We start from the raw sequence: 20,504 nt of genomic DNA, 5'->3' as shown, positions 1-20,504 counted from the left end.
CAGACAGGAGTAGTGGGGGAAGAGAGACTGGGCCAGGGGCTGAATGGGCATGGAGGTGCAGGGCCACATGGTGTTGGGGGAGAATGTGCAGGGCCACATGGGGACGGGGGGTGGCTGAGTGAGGGCACAGAGTCACATGGAGACTGGGGCAGGGGGTGCAGGGCTATATGGGGAAGGGGGGAGTGGGTGTCTGAGTGGGGGTGGAGGGACACGTGGACAGAGGTAAAAGACACATGGCGTGCAGGGACACGTGGGGAGAGGGGCAGATGTGCCTGATTGAATGCGAGAGGCTAGGGGTCAGCCAGGGTCTGCATGGGGGAAGCTCCCTAACAGTTCCTCCCCGCCCTCCAAAAAAACCTGTTCCATACTTTTCCCACCCATACCCAACAACCCTCCAAATTCACACCCAGGCTCCTTCCCAGCAATCACTTCCCTCTGCCTCAGCTCCTCCATTATCCCTGACTCCCCCAAGCATTTGCGTGAAATACAATTCTGTATTGTAGTTTAAATGAATTATTACTCAGAGTTCTGTATCAATATGACTAGTAAGAAATCTATTTGTCAAAAAACATTTCCTGAATCTTTTTTGTTGTCTGTATTGTTACAGACATACTCGCTGACAGGTATTTTGAAATAAATGACCAAAAATAATTGAAACTGGTGTGATTATATTGTGTTATTATGACAAATAAAATATGCAGAATTTTACAGAAATTGAAAATATTGCATGCAGCTTTTTATTTTTATTTGTATTGGCACAGAATTCCCCCAGGAGTAAACTATATTGGTTTAAAAAAATCACACTCCTAGTTGGCAGCTATCGTGGCATAAAATATGTTCCTGGACCAGGCCTTAGTCTCCAGTTTAGCTTTCCCTCCTCAGAGCACTTAGGCTGGCCAGTCTCCCTACGTTTTAATTAATGTCTTTTTCTCTGAGGGATCATAGTCTTTTAGTAAATTCCCTTAATGAACATACATTCATAGATAAGGCAATTATAGAGTCATAGAAATTAGAGACAGATAAGATCTAGGTACTCAGATACAACAGTGTGGGAGCCATATAAACATGTAGATAGGTTGGTCAGTTTATCCATCCCCAGCCAGTACAGGATCATTCTCTAGTACAGGATCATACTTTCTAGTGCTTTGTCCTGTCCCATTTTGATGGATCATCCACCACTTCCCCTGTAAGATGCTCTTCCAGAGTCTGTTAGATCTCATTAGTAGACATGTTTCATGATAGTCTACATTTTCCTTTGCTTATTTTAGTTCCATCACTCCTAGTTATAGCCTCTGGGCCTTTCTAAATTATTCCTTTAGCTCCTGGATGTTTTGAGCCTTCAGATATTTGCAGGTGGGTTTCTGTTGTTTTTTAGCCAAGCAATAAACAATGTAACATACACGACATACGTACATGTGCAATATGTATGCACACAGAGATGTGACACACATGTTCAGATCCAGAATGATCTTCCCCTATGATTATGATCTGAAACTTTGGAAAACCACAGATGCAATGAAATTCTGTTTTACAGTTTATGCCAGAAACTGAAAAATCCACTTGCCAGTGGTGAGTAGGAAACTTTCCCTGGTAAGTGGGATAGAATTTAAACTTTCATTTAAAAAAAAAAAAGTATCTAGCCCTTATGATTTAGAACACTGGCTCTCAACCTTTCCAGATTACTGTACTCCTTTCAGAAGTCTGATTTGTCTTGCCTACCCCTATGTTTCGCCTCACTTAAAAACTACTTGCTTACAAAATCAGACCTAAAAATTAGGGCTGACAAGCGATTAAAAAAATTAATCGCAATTAATCGTGTGATTAAAAACATTGTGATTAATTGCGTGATTAATCGCACTGTTAAACAATAATAGAATACCATTTATTTAAATATTTTGATGTTTTCTACATTTTCAAATACTGTATATTGATTTCAATTACAACAGAATACAAAGTGTACAGTGTTCACTTTATATTTATTTTTGTTACAGATATTTGCACTGTAAAAAACAAAAGCAATTGTATTTTTCAATTCACCTACTGCAAGTATTGTAATGCAATCTCTTTATCATGAAAGTTGAACTTACAAATGTAGAGTTATGTACAATAAAAACCTGCATTCAAAAATAAAACAATGTAAAATGTTAGAGCCTACAAGTCCTTGTTCAGCCAATCGCTCAAACAAGTTTGTTTATATTTGCAGGAGATAATACTGCCTGCTTCTTGTTTACAATGTCACTTGAAAGTGAGAACGGGCATTTGCATGGCACTGTTGTAGCCAGTGTGGTAAGATATTTACATGCCAGATGCGCTAGAGATTCATATGTCCCTTCATGCTTCAACCACTATTCCAGAAGACATGCATCCATGCTGATGATGGATTCTGCTCGATAATGATCCAAAGCAGGGTGGAGACCAAAGCATGTTCATTTTCATCATCTGAGTCAGATGCCACCAGCGTAAGGTTGATTTTCTTTTTGGTGGTTTGGGTTCTGTAATTTCCGCATCAGAGTGTTGCTCTTTTAAGACTTCTGAAAGCATGTTCTACGCCTCATCCGTCTCAGATTTTGGAAGACACTTCAGATTCTTAAATTTTGGGTCTAGTGCTGTAGCTATCTTTAGAAATTTTACATTGGTATCTTCTTTGCATTTTGTCAGATTTGCAGTGAAAGTGTTCTTAAAACGAACAACATATGCTGTGTCATCATTCGAGACTGCTATAACATTAAATATATATATGCAGGTAAAATAGATCAGGAGACATACAATTCTTCACCAAGGAGTTCAGTCACTAATGTAATTAACGCATTATTTTTTTAACTAGCGTCATCAGCATGGAGGCATGTCCTCTGGAATGATGGCCAAAGCATGAAGAGGCATATGAATCTTTAGCGCAGTGGTTTTCAAACTGTGAGTCATGACCCACTACCAGCCAGTGGGAGCTGGTGGAGGCAGTGCCTGCAGGCAAGAGCCACGTGGAGCCGCTTGTGTGCCTCCACCGAGCCGGACCTGCTGGTGGCTGCTTCCGGGATGCAGCATGGTCCACGGTGCCAGGACAGGCAGGAAGCCTGCCTTAGCACCCCTGCTGCCTCACTGCCTGGGAGCTACCCGAGGTAAGACCATGCCCCAATCCCCTACCCCAGCTCTGAGCCCCCCCTAAACCCGGATCCCCTTCCTGCACACCAAACCCCTCATCCCCAGCCCCACCCCAGAGCCTGCACCCCCAGACTAGAGTCCTGCACCCCAACCCCCTGCCCCAGGCCTGAGCCCCCCCAAACCCAGAGCCCTTGCCCCTGCACCCCACCCTCTGCCCCAGCCCTGAGCCCCTCCAACACCCCAAACCCTTCATCTCCAGCTCTGTTGAGTCATGGGCATCAACAATTTTCTTCAGCTGGGTCGCCAGAAAGAATGTTTGAAAACCACTGCTTTAGCGCACCTGGCACGTAAATATCTTGCAACACCAGCTACAACAGTGCCATGCAAACACCTGTTCTCACTTTCAGGTGACACTGTAATTAAGAAGTGGGCAGCATTATCTCCTGTAAATTTAAAAAAACTTCTTTCTCTTAGCAATTGGCTGAACAAGAAGTAGGACTGAGTGGACTTGTAGGCTCTAAAGTTTTACATTGTTTTGTTTAAGTGCAGTTATGTAACCAAAAAAACCCCTACATTTGTAAGTTGCACTTTCATGATAAAGAGATTGCACTACAGTACTTGTATGAGGTGAATTGAAAAATACTATTTCTTTTGTTTATCATTTTCACAGTGCAAATATTTGTAATAAAAAATAATATAAAGTGAACACTGTGTATTCTGTGCCTTATTATTATTCTGTGCTTTGTATTCTGTGTTTTAATTGAAATGAATATATTTGAAAATGAAGAAAAACATCCAAAAATATTTAATAAATTTCAAATGGTATTCTATTCTTTAACAGTGCAATTAATCACAATTAATTTTTTTAATTGCAATTAATTTTTTTGTTAATCGCATGAGTTAACTGTGATTAATTGACAGCCCTATTAAAATACAAAAAAGTCACAGCACATTATTACTGAAAAAATGCTTATTTTTTCATTTTTATCATATAATTATAAAACAAATACATTGGAATATAAATAATGTGCTTAATATTTCAGTGTATAGTATATAGAGCAGTATAAACAAGTCATTGTCTGTAAGAAATTTTAGTTTGTACTGACTTCACTAGTGCTTTTTATATAGCCTGATGTAAAAGTAGGCAAATATCTAAATGAGTTGATGTGCCCCCCAGAAGACCTCTGCGTACCCGCAGGGGTACATATACCCCTGGTTGAGAACCACTGGTTTAGAAGAAAATTTTTCAAATGAGACCATGGAATTCTGTTTTCCTGAGTCTGCACACAGGCAGCTCCAGTGTCTCTGCTCCTGCTCATAACTTTCCCAAGAAGCATCAGTTTGATGTTAACACCTTTGTGGTGAGTTTCAGTGCTCTGCTACTCAGACCAGTATGCAGCAAGGAAATTAATGAGAATTATGTTAATTTCACTCTGCAACTGCTACTTTACAAAGCCCAGGGCAGGATCAGACACTGAAGCTATTCATGAGAAAGGATGACCCAAAAACTAAAGGCTGAGGAAGGGCAGTGCCATATAGACTCTCTCTCTAAGGAATAATAGGCAGACAGCTAAAGGAACAATAGATTAGCAGAGCCACCATGTACTTATTAGCAGCTAGGAAGCTGGAAGAGGGATAGTATAGTTATTCTTCCATCCCAGTAGATAGGAGGCTGGGAACATTGGTGGAGTTGAGAGAGCAGCACTTCCACCCGTGGGGGAGGGGAAGGCTTTATCAGCCACCTATGAGCTGGAGACCCATACGAAAGATAGAGCCCCTGCATAGGATCTATGAACAGCACCCTGGTAAGAAGTGTGACACCTTCTCCCTTCCCACCTGGTGGGGAGTAAATTGAATGGGCTCCTCACTAGAACATTTCCACAGATTGTGTTGATGTGTCCTATTCCCTTATCTTTTATCCTGGACTCTGCCTAGGAATGTTAGTCCTCTGGCTAATAGATGCCTGGTAAAAAAAATTCAACCTGTACCTTCTGGCCAGTGAGACAGGGAGCCACAGAGACTTCTCCATTAGCCCTCTGACTCTGGAGATCCCGTTTGAAATCCTGAAATAAGTTTGGAAAGGAGTTTACAGGTTCATCCTAATCCCTGGTCCTGTAGATATCTGTCCACACCATAAAAGCCACCCCAACAATATACAAATATCAATCTTTACGTGAACAGGTTCAGGCCCCCTGTGATGCTGCAGCCAAAGCAGAAGTTGTATTGGCAGAATAGCGCAGAGGGGTTTGCTGAAGAGCTGCCTCTCTGCTCTGTAGTGGGCCTGGGCTCTACCTTTTGTGTTTGTCACTCCCATAAGAATTAAAGTCACTCCCACATCTTCTTCATGTTAGTTTACAGCTGTGCTTGAAAAAGAGACCAGGTGGAGACATTGCAGCAGCATCTCTCAACTTCTGGTGGCCCAGGCTATGGTATTGGGGCGGCTGGAAGGGGTGAGCTAACACTATATTTTGGCAAAGGAAAACAAAGAAGTAACCATTGTAAACTTAGTTTATTTAGTGGAATGGTGAGAACACAGGAGAGCAGAGATGAGAGCTGCAATGCAAACCACAATCCAGTCTGTGCATTTGCTACAGAAGATGATCATAATCCCCAGGAATACAGGCAGGGAAGGGGTTAATGCTACCAGCACCCAGAGACGCACTGAAGTCAGACCTTCCAAGCCATGTGGCAGAGCAGACAGGAAAATCCCTTTGCCTGGTGAAGGAATTATAGGATGAGAGGCGTGTTCCAGGCAAAGTTGTATGGACCGAGCCATATATTTGTGTTTGAAGCATGAAAGTTAGACTGGATGGTCCAGTGGGTATCTTCCCACTCTATCCCCTATAAGCCAAGCCTTTGAATAAAAAGGATCAAAGAGCAGAAAGAGTGTACCTAGCTTTGAGGGTTAGTTAATGTAACAATCATTTCATCTTAGAGGAATTGAGATTTGAGTGGCTTTATTTTTTGTAAAGACAATGAGTGTATGTAAATGTCTGTGTGCAGATGCAAGAGAAGTCAGTTGAAGCCGGGGTGATCAAACATGGATTCTCACACCCTACTAAGTGTTCAGACACCCAGAAGATATTTTTATTGTGTTTAATAAATAAACAAATCACCGCCACAATCCTGCCCATTTAAGGGCCAACCCCAAGGGCTTCTCAGGGTGTGTCTACATTACAGACACCATACTGGTATAGCTATATTGGCATAGATCCACACTGGAGGTGCAGCTTACACCAACAGTACTTTTTCTGCCAGTGTAGGGACACCACTTCCCCCAGCAAAGCCAGCTGTGTTGATGGAAACCCTCTTTTGTCAACATATCTGCATGGGGGTGGGGGGGGATTTGTTGGCATAGCGATGTTGCTCACAGAGGGGTGTGGTGGTTTGGGTTTTTTACACCCCTGGCTGATGTAACCATGCCAATATAACTTTTCAGTGTAGACCAAGCCTAAGCTTTCTTCAGCCACGGCCCCAAACAAATACAAAGGGTGGCTTGCGGCAGCCAAGCCCAGCAGGAACGAGGAATTTGAGAACACTCACTGCTGTCTAAGCTAGAGGCTATTGGCCCAGTTTTCAGTGGTGATGAGCATACTCTGCTCCCACTGATGCCATGGGAGCTGAGGGTGCTCAGCACCTTTGAAAGTCAGGCCCATGAACCCCAACCCACTGTACAGGAGAAACTCTTGCTGCTGTATTGCCGGGAACTTTGCCTGTGGACAGGACACAGGTTATTGCCACAGAGTACGAGCAGCAAAGGGTAAAAAGGATCCATTGTTGCTCTCAGAATAATCATTCTAATAACTTCTATAATAATATCCCTACATTTTACGCAGCATTGTTCATCCAGAGGGCTCTCAAGGCAATTTACAAACTATAATTGCTGGCTCGCTACTGGATACCTTCCCCACACTCTAAACCTAGAGACGCAGCCTATAGCTATGACAAGTCTTAGCATACATCTTGATCCATTTGGTTTCATCTCTAGCTTAAACAACATGGTGGCCACAGGTCCCATTCCAGACACCCCTGGGCTACATTTGGCTAGCAGCCTGTACTTTGACCCCACCAAATTAGATTTCACCCCACCAAACATACAGGCTGTAGCTCATTATGTTTCTGGATAGCCATTCTTCTTTCTTCCTTCCTACTTACCCATCATTCCAGTCAAGCACCAACTCACATCTTTTCTTCATGTATGCTGTTCACCACCAGAGACAGCTATTTTAAAAACCTCCTTTATTTCCATGCAGATGCATCTCATTGATGGGTACGTGTCCTGTGGTGTACTGCAACATCTACTGCTGTCTATAGATCTCAGCTCAGAATTCTGCACTGTGACCCCAAAGAACAATAGATCAACTCCCTATTGTTGCTTTGCAGAGGTAAAGCAGGGGTGTGCTTACATAGCATTTGTCTCACTTCACCTCATACTAAACCCTCTGACCACAAGTGATTTCAACAGCTACAGAATATCAATAAGATGTGAGTGGTTATCAGTTGAATTGAATGTACTAATAAAAATCACAGGAAAAATGAGCATTCACAGTTAAGAGAAAACGGTCCTTTTTATTCATTTAACCTATAACTACCAGAAGCCACCAGGTGTCAGTGTAACCTAATACGTGGCAGACAGGACTACAAAGAAACCTTACTGAATGCGAAGTAAGTTTTTGAACTGTCAGCTTATCCTCTGTCCAGTTTGGTGCCCAACACTGAGGGTTTATGTTAAAAATAAAAGTGTGACAAAATTATATGAACAGAAAAGTTTCCAGGATTTAAACAAATAATTAATTAAAAAAACAAATGCATTCTTTTCGTCCTTTAAACCTCCCTTTGCAGCATTAGAAACCCAAAACACAAGACCCAGAGTAAAACTGACTAGGAGTAGGAATACACTTCCAAACCCTGCACATGGATGTCAATAAGAGCTCTTTTCTCATGGAAGGATTGCAGGATCAGGCCCATGCAGTGTAACTGATGCATGAAGTTTCACTCTCCCAAGATCAGCCAAATGCAAATAGTAAATTAAGTGGGGAAGGTAGATTTTAAAAATGTCTCAGTTTTAATAATAAAATGCTATTAGCCACAAGGCTTTGGAGATAAGCTGGGGTTACATAGCCAAGACACACCTCCTCTGAGACGCTTCCGAAGCAAGTGATCTGGCCACCATGACAGACATCCAAAGACCAATCTAGACATTTGGAGAGCTCCTGAACCTCAGAATTTGCCTCCTGGGATACAATCATGGTGCTACCCTAACCATAAGGAACTGGAGTAGCAAGCCACCGGAGCTTGGTAGCTGGCAGCTGGCAGCTTTCAGAGCTAGAGTCAGGTTTTTTGCTGCCCCAAGCAAAAAAGAGTTTGGCTGCCTCCATCCCAGCCCTGGGCTCCCCCCCCCCGCCCCCCAACCCCCCTGCTGCCCCAGCCCTGGGCTCTCCCCCCCAACCCGCACCCCCCTGCCGTCCCAGCCCTGGGCTCTCCCCCCGCACCTCCTGCCACCCACCCCTGTGCTCTCCCCCCGCACACACCCTGTGCTGCCCCAGCTCTGGGCTCCCCTCTTTCCCCCCCACCAGTGCCCCTCCACCCATACACCCCCTGCCGCCCCAGCCCTGAGCTCTCCCACCCCGCCCCCTCCTTCTGCCCCAGCCCTGGGTCACTGGTAACTTGCTCCCAGGGCAGGTCATTCAGCAGGAATTTTGGATGTGCACAGAACAGACAGGATTGGTTCCCATACGGTTACAGAACTGCAGTAAAGTGGAACGATTTTCAGCTTGTGTGATTGGAGGATATCTGGATGCATATTATAAGACTGTCCTCCATAAATGAGGAAAAGTTGAGGTGACTTTATTATTCTTTTGTTCCACTCTTTGTTTCTATGGGGAATTTGCCAATGCAATATCACTGTCTTCCTTTTAAACAAATAAAACTAAAAAAAAAAAAAAAAAGGCAATGGCTGTTGAAAATTCCAGTCCTAAAAACCACTGGGAAGCATTTCTTGCTCAATTTTATCCTATTTTTCCTACAGCAAATTACAGTGGATCAGTATATTTGATTTGGGAGAAATGAAGTAACAGCTGCCCAAATGGACCTTGAGCACTCCTGAATTTTGAGGTGTTCAAATCTGGAAGGCAGGTGCTAGATTCCCTCTCTGAATATTAGCTAACTCTGGAAAGGAAAAGTCAATTTCTGCTTCCATGGCTCAGAAGTGGAAATCCTCCTACATGCCTGGTACCGTATCTAAAGCTGCCCAGGTCCAGTAGAGACTCCCCTCCCTTACTTTTCATTTTAAATTATAGTGGAATCCACATACCTCCCTTGCTAGGCTTCAGATAGAGAGGGGCACTGTCCATTTAGTCCACCCAATTCCTTCTTTGGGGGCTGCAAGGTGAGGTCACACCAGTATACCTAATCCAGTCTGGGGATGTCTTCTGAAGGGAATATCTGGGCCAAAGCCGGGGCGGCTCTAGCCATTTCGCTGCCCCCAAGCACGGCGGCACACCGCGGGGGGGGCGCTCTGCTGGTCGCCGGTCCCGCGGCTCTGATGGACCTCCCGCAGACGTGCCTGCGGAGGGTCCACTGGTCCCGTGGCTCTGGTGGACCTCCCGCAGGCGTGCCTGCGGATGCTCCACCAAAGCCGTGGGACCAGCGGACCCTCCGCAGGCACGTCTGCGGGAGGTCCACCGGAGCTGCCTGCCGCCCTCCCGGCGACCGGCAGAGCGCCCCCCGCGGCATGCCGCCCCAAGCATGCGCTTGGTGTGCTGGGGCCTGGAGCCGCCCCTGGCCAAAGCCTTCTAACTCCTTGGGCACACTTGTTCCCCATTCACAGTGCCACCCTGCTCTAGCAGTGAGCTCTCTATTCACAGCAAGCATGAGGTTTCAACTACCATACTCCCTTCCCCTCCCTTTCCTGTTGATAGCAGCCAATGGAATGCTGGGAAATGTAGTTCTTTCCTTGCTCCAGGGCTGGATCTATAGGCAGGGAGCTAACCAAGGAACTACAGCTCTGTTGGTTCTCAGCTCCCAGGCTGGATCCCTGACAGCTGCCGCCCTTGCAAATGGGCTGCCCCAAGCACCTGCTTGCTGGTGCCTAGGGCAGCCCCTGGCTAGAGCTGCTAATTAATAAGCCTTGATGACAAACCTTTAACAATTTAAAGTTTGGTGGCTCCCTGCCATCTCAACAAATGCTGACTTATGTCAGTTGGGCTTAAGTATTAGCTGATCAGCTCTCTGCTGTCTCTGTACATAGTGAGAGGATATGAAACGAAAGTGGCAAAGCAGCCCAGCACTGAAGTAACAAGTGAGGGAAACCAACAAGGAAAAATGTATTTTGTGTGGGTGTCCTACACCATGTTTGATTTAATATGATTTTATTTTTTATAGTAGCTACTGAATATTAAACATATTTAATGAGGATTAGTAGCTATATTATTAACATTATACTGTGGGGCTGCTTAAAGGCCACAGGCAGGTTGGTCCCATTGTGCTAGGTGCAGTATAAACACAATTTAACTCAATGTTTTATTTATTCACCATACAATGTCTTACATTTTATATAGCATCTCTTAATCCTGAAGAACCTCAAAGCATTTTCAACATAGTGGTTCTTGATTCCACAACATCGACTGATTATAGTCCTGCATTATTCAATTCAGTTGATTTGGGAGTCAGTTTGTATGGAAGATGCTATGCAAAAATGAATCTGTATTAACAATCTCATTTATATCCTCACTTTCAGCACTCAGATATCAGTGAGGAGCATCCTACAGACATAGATAGATAGATTTGAATTACAGGTGAATTGCTAATCCTCATTAAATACATTTGGCTCTTTTTGTACAGTTATTCCCTTAAAGACCAAACTTTAATAGCATCTTGCCGCAGGCAGCCAGCCAGCCTGCCTGAAAATGGAGATATGCAAAACAGGATGAAGAGGAGAATTTCTTATGTATTTATTTTGGACCCAGATCCATGAAACAATGAGGAGAAAAAAAGGGACAAAACATTTCAAATTAAAGAGCAGTAATTTTGAGCATCATGATTTAGGCAGGGCTGGGAGCACAGTTATGAATATTCAAGTTCATTTTATCACATCCTCAGGGAGCTGGGGCCTTAAGGTTCGCCCAAGGCAAGCCTGAGAAGCAGTCATATGGGCGCTTAGGCTTGATTCTGACCTCACACTGACTTTTATACTAGTTTAAATGCAATAACTTCAGTGGAGTTACTCATGCTTTATACCGATGTGAGTGAGACTAGAATCTTCTCCCTTGAAACAGATCTGGTAAGGTCCCAAATGGAAGGGGGAAGTTTTCAATCTCTGGATCTTATATTCCTTCACTAAGATGTCCTAGTTGCTCACGAGATCAACCCACAGCTGGAGGCCACGACCATGGAAAATGGGATAGGAGCAGAAAAGGCCTCCTACTCTGAGATTTAGACAAGGGATCTTTTGCTGATGTGACCTCCCAAGCTGCCAGGAGGTAGGTAATTGTCCTTTTCAGGTGAATTCCCACCCCACACTGAAGTACCAGCAGAGGCTCTGCAATGCAGCACTGAATTCTCTGCAATCATCCAGCCAAACCAGGCTAGGTTAAAGTGCTCAAACTTTTCAGGTTCAACATGGTGCTTGTGGAACCGAAAAGGGATTGGGGGGGTGGTTTAGGCAGGGGTGAGAGCTCACAGGAAAATGCATTCATCTGAACAACACAGCAGCCCGTCCCATCAGAAGCTAAAGCAAGGGCACTAGAGAATATCTGATCTTCATACATGCACAGAATACAAACTTTCTGCCCAGAACATCAACTGAATCTTCGCTTCCCAGATCCAGAACAAGACCCAGATTTTCCTATTGCACCTGCTGGGACAAATTCTGATTCCAGCTCCAGGAGCCAGTGAGGTCAGGGTCTGGCCTGCCATCTCCCTGCTGGGCACCCAGTGTGAGTTGACTCTCCAGTCACTTGGAGTCCATCTTAGCCTCATCATTTTATTTCTCAAACCCAGCCATTCTCAGCCGCTACCAGAGAGCTAAGTAAGTGCATTTAAAAGTGATGAAAAAAGCATTGGCGCTATTGATAGCAAAAGACACATACACATACATACCCCAGCGCCCCACCCGCCTCCCTCCACTCCCAGTGACCCTTCTCGCTCCAGGATTCGGATGCAGCCTCAGGACCACGACAAGAAAGAGTCGCTCTGTCCCAAGCCCTATAAGAGGTTTCTGAGAAGCTGCCCCTCACCTCACAGTCCTTAAGTCAAGATAGGATAGACATATATTTAAGCTGTTTCTCTTTTTAAAGATGTGTATCTTCCTCAAATACATCTGCGTCCTCACTCGCCCGCTTGGTGATCAGGACATCCCAGCCATCAGGGCCGTTGATGGCACCTCCGCCATTCACACTGGTCTTCTTCTCCTGCATCTCCGACTGGCTGTCACTGGCCACGTCCAAGGTGGGGTTGTCATGGCAGCCGTTCTCCACAAAGCGCAGCTCCTCGCCGTGTGACTAGAAGGGGGAGGAGGAGGAGGCAGGATGGGACACAGAAACTGAGAAAAGCTCCCGATGCTGTAGAGGCGCAAGGCCAGGGCCAGATCTTGCTCCTGTTCGAGTCAATGGAGATTTTTGCCATTGTTTTCATGGGAACAGGACTGGGTGGAGTTTGTTCATGGCTCCATGTGAAGGTCAACTGGCCCTCGTGGTGGAAAGGAGGTGGCACATGCCAGGACCCCAAAGGCTGCACCTATTCTATATAAAATGGAGCCACCTGAAGTCATAACTTTAATATCAAGGGGTAAAGTATGGTGGATAACATTGTTGCCAGCATGCAATGCACTCTGGCTGCTTGAACCAAGATGAAGCATGGCATGCTGGGATCTGCAGGCAGCACCTCCATATTAAAGATGGAGGTGACTGCACTGAAGAACTCTTTGAGCTGGATCTGGCCCACTGCAGGCTATGCTTCATGCTATTGGGTTAGATCCAATAAGGGAACACCATCAGGGTCCCAAATTCTAATCTGGACACGGCCTTTGACCCACGGTGATCTGGCCCAGGTGCTTCTACCAACCTCATCTGGGAAGGTGGACATGGAGAAGGAACATGTCTCCTGCCCACCCAGCCACCCCACTCCTTCCATCCTGAGGGATAAGAGCCAAATCCAGATGTCTTCCCACCCTCCATGTGCTCACCATGTTCTTCATCTTGGGCAGGCGCCTCTGCCAGCAATTGTAGATAAGCCCCATGATGATGATGATGGCACAGATGGAACCGATGATGACCAGCACCACAAAGAGTTTCCCATAGTCGCTGCGGGTCTGGCTGGGCCCTGACTGGCAGCTTGTGGTGGTTGAGTAGTTCTGGATGCCAATCTAAAATTAACCGAAAAGTAAGGCATGCTCAACCACTTGGAGATTAACGGAGCTGCAGTCACTGTCCTGTGCAGAATCCCAGCGCTCTGGCAGTGTGCACAGGCTAACTGTGACCAACAGGGACAAGAGCTAGACTGGTGGGATCCACTCCGGGATTGTGCTGCACAGTTGGAAGGAAGGAAGCCCATCTCAGTCTAATACTATCTACAAATCTTCCATGAGGCCATGACATCTTCCTTCTAGGGAGTGACATTGGGAAGAAACCAGCACACCAGGTGTTAATCCCTGCTCTGGGCTCACACAGGTGTGCAGAGTGGGGTAGCAAGGCAGGGGCTGTGGCTCAGGGCCAGTCAGAGGGAGGAAATGCTCTAGAAACAGCTGCCTAGTGGGCAAAGGGGAGGAAAGCCTGTGGGGGAGGCAGAACGACTCACTCAGCTGAGTGTAACCTGGGGTGGGGCGTTACATGTTTAAGCACCAACCTGCTGTTTCTTTTGCTCTAACTTGGGCTCACAGGAGTGCAGGAATAAAGTTGTGGATAAAAACCTCCTTCGATGGAAGACTGGCATTCTGTTCCTACACGAGTGACCCACTCCACCAGCTTCCACTTGGGATACTGAATATTCTAGAGGCCAATCAGACACATAGGGTATCTAAACTATAGCTGGGAGTGAGCCTCCCATCCCAGGCAGACAGACTTGTGCTAGCAGCACTCGAGCTAACATGCTAAAAATAGCAGTGTGGAAGGTGTGGCTCAGGTGGAGACTTGTGCAAGCCCACCCAACTCTGCCTACCCAGGCTGGGAGGCTTGCTCCCCACTGCAGTGTAGACACACCCATGAAGTGTTCACAGAAATGATCTTAGCACATTAACAAACACTCACTTCAATCCACAAAACTCCTGGTGGCAGGTAAGGCCCCACTTTACAAGGGAGAAACCCAGGTTAAGGGTCTTGCCCACAGTCACAATGGCAGGTCAGTGTCATAGTTGGGATTAGAACATAGGATTTCCCAACTCCCTGTCCTGTGATCACTCCCCCAGGCCACATACTCCAGACAAGCATGATACCAAAACTTTAAAAAACAAAACAAAACTTTGCCTGCTAGAAATAGGATGTCAGCAAACAAAGCTGAACATTGCTGATTGGTCTCAGTGACTTGGCAGATTTCAAAAAGGTTATGTATCAATTCAATAGTATATATAAAGAGTGTACGAGAATATCCTCCCTCTTTCTTCCAAGCTTATCATTACACAACGTCTCTGTGATAAAGAGTCTGTTTCATTATTGATACGGCTGGAGAAAGAATTCCAGGTGCTGAGATAGAATATAAGTTGTAGGATCTCTGCAGGTAGCTTTATTGTTCTCTCAAACACCACCAAGCGAGCCTTGAAGTCTCCTTCCATGTTTTCCATGGAAAGGACAGTGCAGGGTGCTGGTACCTTATTTACACAATTTCAGCAATGCCCCTTGTAGGGCTTTTAGCACTTTCTCTGGTGTAAGCCAATCAATACCACACTGAGCACTTAAATTACTTTGTCTAGCTGCACTGGGTTGTTAGGTTAGGAGAAGACATGCATCTGCCAACATATTCTAGTCTGATTCGGCTCTCACCCACTTACACTGGAGTCATTCCACTGAAGTCAGTATAGTTCCACCAGTGTAAGTGAGAAAAGAATCAGGCTCTTAATGCCTTCAAGTCCAACGAGCTAAAGGGGCAGACTCAAAGGAAATAGACTAGTTTGCCTTCTCCCAGGCTCCTCATCCAGGGCACCAAGGTTCTTAGGGGAATGTTTGGTGAGTAACTGTAGTCTGCTATGGAATTCGAATAATGCTGTCAATGAGAGAAATGGAGTATAGTAACTCCTCACTTAAAGTTGTCCTGGTTAATGTTGTTTCATTGTTATGTTGTTGATCAATTAGGGAACATGCTCGTTTAAAGTTGTGCAATGCTCCCTTCTAATGTCATTTGGCAGCTGCCTGCTTTGTCTACTGCTTGCAGGAAGAGCAGCCCATTGCAGCTAGCTGGTGGGGGCTTGGAATCAGGGTGGACCGGCAGCCCCGCTATCAGCTCCCGCTCCCCTAAGTTCCCTGTGCAGCAGCTGCCTGCAGTTCAGCTGTCCCTCACCCCACTGTCATGTGCTGCTCCTGCCCTCTGCCTTGGAGCTGCTCCCCAAGACTCCTGCTTGCTGTGGGGGGGAATGAAGAGGGGGGCTAATGTCAGGGTGTCCCCCTCCCCCCTGCTCCTGCACCCCACTTACTCCATCTTCCATAGAACATGGGGGACACACCAGTCTCAGCAAGCTGTTCTAATTAACAAGGCAGTGTACTTAAAGGGAAAATGTGCAACTCTCTCTCTCACACATATGGTGTGTGTTTCTGTCTGTGACATCTCCCCTCCCTCCATTCCTGCTGCCTTGTAGAGTGAGAGAGTTAACCCTTGAGGGCTCAGCCAATTGCTAGTTCATCATTTAGCAGTAAGGGAAATAGCCCACCCTCTGACTCCTCCACCTCAGCCAAGCTTCACAATCATCATCACTGTGTACCAGTATTAAATTGTTTGTTTAAAACTTATAGTGTGTGTGTGTGTGTGTGTGTGTGTGTGTGTGTGTGTGTATATATATATATATATATATATATATATATATATATAATATAGTATATATAATATAGTCTTTTGTCTGGTGAAAAAAATTTCCCTGGAACCTAACCCCCTCATTTACATTAATTCTTATGGGGAAATGGGATTCGCTTAACATCGTTTCGCTTAAAGTCGCATTTTTCAGGAACATAACTACAACGTTAAGTGGGGAGTTACTCTACTGAAGGCTATGATGTCAGAGGGGACTGAAAAGCAAACCTGAACACTAGGGGGAGGGAAGACACAGCCACTTGCATTCATCAGGTGTCCCCCTCTCTGGAGCAAATCTAAGGTTCAGCTGTTCAGTATGGTCCCAGTAACACAGGGAATACGATGACAGGCAAGAACAATTAAAAATACTTCCCTAGGAAACAGAGGGCTGAGTAACCCTAGAGGGCATTCTGCCCAGTGCGGGAACTCACCTGGACTGTTCAGCAGAGGCTGAGCAACTACAGGCAAGAAGAGCTCAAAGTGGACAATGCGATGAGCTGGACAGATCTCAGGTCTCATCTTTCTATAAAAAAATCCTACAGACAAAATCTGCAACCCATCCTGGCAGATGGCGGTGTGGGGAGCAGAGAAGGGATTGGTCTATGCAGAATCCCCAGAGTGTGGACAGCAACTTCAAAGAAGCCTTCTAGAGACAGCAGATGACCCCGTAGCCAGTCACTCTTAATGGGAACTGACATCTGATCATTCTGCAGTCATCAGGGAGGGAATAGGGGGTTCTGCCAATTTGCTTATGAAGGGTTCAGAGCCCCCTTAGACTGAAGCATGATCCCATTTTAATTACACTGACTGCCTTCAGCCTGCAGGTTAAGCAGACAGGTTCTTACCTCGGCTAAGCTCCTCTGAACATACCCCAGTGCCATCAGGACATCTTTTGTAGGAACGACACCTGGTGAGAGGAAGAGAACCAGACAGAAGTGCTCAGCCCTACATGCTCTGCTTTGGCTCACACATTCAGCACATCAGCATTCCCTGGGAATTCCAGGGCAGGATGTGGAGGAGAAGAAGACACACATTTTAGTACTTTACAAACTATTTTATGAGGTAAAAGCAATGTTTGGCCAGGAATTCTGGGTGCATGCAAGTGCAACTGAAAGTGTGGAATAACTGGAATCAAAAAATAATGGGGCTAAGCACTGTGCTACTCACACATCCCTCCGCCAATGCATTTCAGCCCCGACTTGCAGCACTTGCTACTCTCGAGTTGCCCACACAGCTCTGCCAATACATCTCTCTCCTGACCTACAGAATTCTTAAGGACATGTGTTGTGCTCTGCAGGGATCCTTGGCAAGGCAGCCTACCAGGCATGACACAATTAACTGTCAGGAGGCATATTGCAACAACTTTGTTCCTGGCAGAAATAAATCTGCAAAAGCCTCCCTGCTAGGGAGTCACTAGCCATCACTGAGTGGCCCCCAAGTGGCTTCCTTCCCACACAGCTCACAGGATACTCTCCAAGCTGGCAAGCCAGAAAAGCATGACCTGTCAGTAGGATTTAGAGGCCAAGGAGAATTTGTCCCTCTCCAGTTCGGTCCAGCAACAGAGAGGGAACCTAACAAGAGCCTCATTCTTCACAGCAGAAAATGATTTAGTCCTTGACGATTCCAGGGCTCCTAACTGGGCACAGAACTCCATTTCTGACAGTTGCCCAGCCTAGCTGTGCTGCTAGCATTACACAGCCCAGCTTCTCATCCCCAAGGGGATCCCCTCCAAAAGAAAGAAAGGTTTACATTAAGGCCGCATGTGCTTACAAGAGCCTTTTTAATGGTACATGGCATGGTCCACAGTGTTGGGAGAAAGATACTAATTTAAACAAGCACGTAGAAGATATCCCTTAAATGTCAACATTATTTCCCAACAACTGTGCTGCATTTTATAATATTACTTCTTACTTGCCCTGTATGAAATAACACAGTTATAGGGCCTTCCCCATCGAGCCTATACCCTAAACAGACTACAGAAGCAGTACAGAACAGAGACAGCCCCAGCTGATCAGAGTGTTCCCATTGGGACTGCTTTTCAATGGACATGCAATAGTTCTTCTGGGTAGCCTCACTGGGTAGCATTGGCAGGCTCTGCAGATCTGAACAAAAAGCAGACGATTTCACCTTCTGCAGCAGAAGAGGGAGGGAGGCACAGAGGCAAGCATGGGAAAAAATGCACAAAGATGAATGTGTGCAAGGATAAAAAGGGAGGGGGTGAAGCAGGAGGCCCTGGAGGAGTGAAGGGAGGAGAAAGATGAGAGCAGAGCTTTGCAGAGTCTTGAAGGTCAAGAGGAGAACCTGGAATCTGATGTGACTGGCAAGAGGGAAAACCACAGCAGGAATATACAGGGGGGGTAACATGGTGTATGGGGGGAAAGAGGCTTATACTCTATGTACACACCGACAAGCCTGCAATCACCAGGGATAGCTAACAGAGGCAGCATTGTACTATATAGCAGGAGGGATTATGTCACTATAACCAGGAGAAAAATTGGGGGTAACAAGGCAGAGAAAGCTCTTTTCAGCATCACTGGAAGTCTCCACTGGAAAACAATCTTGAAGCCAGATACACCCCTTGCCAGTTCTCCCACCACCACTCCGTTTTTCTACCAACACCTACCTTGCTCCCCTGCCAAGGTCATTAGCAGGTGCTTGTCATTCTCATTGGGTTTGCTCAGAGAGATCAGCCACTGGGCCTGCAGTCCATCTGTCTGCCTGGAGAAGGCATCCTCTACCAGGGCCAGCAGCTGGGGACCCTTCTCCAGCCGAAACTCTTCCTGCAATAAGGAACATTCAAGAGCATCTTACCCTACTTCACGGCAAGGTAGAACCAGTGGAGTGGAAAACCAGGGACAAATGCAGACTTGGTGTAAGTGAGTGCAATGCCACTGACTTCAATGGATATCTACCTGTTTACAGCAGGGCTGAATGGGGCTGTGGTAAGGTTATTTTGTGTCTGGTGGGAAAGGAACCATATAGGCTTGAGGGATGGTTTAAATGTATGTGTAAATTAAGTCAATTGAGCACTTCTGAAAGCAGCTGGCAGTAACCACAATGCAAACCATCAGTGTGCTTGTTCCACATCCAGATCTGCAGAGGCTCTTCAGTCAAGAATCACAGCGTCTCCTTTCAGTCCAGTCCTGGCCCACATAGTTGTGCTGAAGCACGTCAGTCCTAACCTGTACCCTCACTTTGAGTTTCTCTTTGTAGCATCCTCCAGTCTCAACTGAGCCCCTCCCTGCAGCAGGCAGGGATCCCAGAATCACTCCAATGTGCAGAGCTGTTTTCTTAGCCTAAAGTAAAATTGTTTCAGAAGCCAAGAAAAAGTGCCAGATCTGAAGGGAAGGCCTCAATTCTCCCAGCACCCGGCACCGGGTCAGGGGGGCCCAGCTCTGCCTGACATGTGCCATTGCCTGGCAGCTCCTCTGCCACTTTCCCACTCCTGTGTTTCTATTCTTGTCTGCAGTTGCCATGCCAACCCAAAGGCCACCCAGATGATTAATAAATGCTGGTGCTCCTGGTTGCCATGGCAATCCCAAGTGCTCAGGGCAGGCACAGGCCTGAGCAGTGAATGGCCTAATTGGAAAAGACACCTAGGACTCAGGCCTGAATCACAAGAGCCCATCAGTGCCATGTCTCATCAGGCGAGGGTTATGGATTTCAGCTGAGGGAGCGTATGCAGCCAGTCAGGAGAGGCATGGGAAGAGGGCACGGGTGGGAAACTGCTCCACAACTTTACTGCAGGGGCCTCCTGCTCAGAACCACACACAGGGGCCGTGCAGCCATCACTGGCCTAGTGGCCGGCTCTCCGCATTGTGAAGCAACCACCACCTATGGCTCAGCAGGGGCCTGGGGATGCTGAAGGGAGGGGTAGCATGCTCAGCCTGAAAAGAATGGAGGGGAGGTGAATAGGGGGGAGAGAATATTTGAAGTAACAGAAGCAAATGAGACAGAAGAGGCCCTGACAGCCCCAGCAATTCTCCTTGGCTGAAGACAGAAGCCACCATGACATAGTTTTAATCCAGCAAAAGGATAACTCACAGTGCAGGTTCAAACAGCCTGTGAATGGAGGCAGGGTCCTGAATGGACATGCCTTATTGTTAGGTCCAATCCTGCAGTCCTTACTCAGGCAAAACTCCCACAGACATCATTGAGAATTTTGCCCAAATAGGGCCTGGGCACTTAGAACCCATTAGAAAGATAAAGGGACCAAGCCAACTTGGGTTTACACTGGAGATCTTGGTAAAAGCGTGTTTGTGGTAACAGGTACAGAATCCTAGGGCCCAATCTTGCAAGGTGCTGAGAGGTGCCCATTGACGCTCAGCACGTCATAGCATCAGGCCCTTACAACCAAACAGAAATATCTGCATGTTTTTTCTAAACAAATTTAAATAAATCAATAAATTGCTTAAAAA

General features: G+C 46.1%; 1 protein-coding gene across 4 annotated transcripts in view; it reads right to left on the bottom strand.

The window, feature by feature from the left end:
• Nucleotides 1–9,855: 9,855 nt before the first annotated feature.
• Nucleotides 9,856–20,504, bottom strand: part of PODXL2 (podocalyxin like 2) — a 42,647-nt gene continuing 31,998 nt past the window's right edge. For all 4 annotated transcript variants that reach the window (XM_045025630.1, XM_045025632.1, XM_045025631.1 and 1 more), the window contains exons 5-8: nt 18,710–18,866; nt 16,932–16,993; nt 13,280–13,459; nt 9,856–12,596 (exon numbers count right to left, since the gene is read on the bottom strand). In XM_045025630.1, coding sequence (XP_044881565.1) covers nt 12,387–12,596; nt 13,280–13,459; nt 16,932–16,993; nt 18,710–18,866 — 609 coding nt within the window. In that variant the 3' untranslated portion in view covers nt 9,856–12,386. The remainder of the gene's footprint in view (nt 12,597–13,279; nt 13,460–16,931; nt 16,994–18,709; nt 18,867–20,504) is intronic.

The sequence above is a fragment of the Mauremys mutica genome, chromosome 7, assembly GCF_020497125.1.
Source record: "Mauremys mutica isolate MM-2020 ecotype Southern chromosome 7, ASM2049712v1, whole genome shotgun sequence".
Taxonomy (NCBI): Eukaryota; Metazoa; Chordata; order Testudines; family Geoemydidae; genus Mauremys; species Mauremys mutica.
The sequence above is the reverse complement of the archived record's forward strand: the minus strand, read 5'-3'. Positions and strand labels throughout refer to the sequence as shown.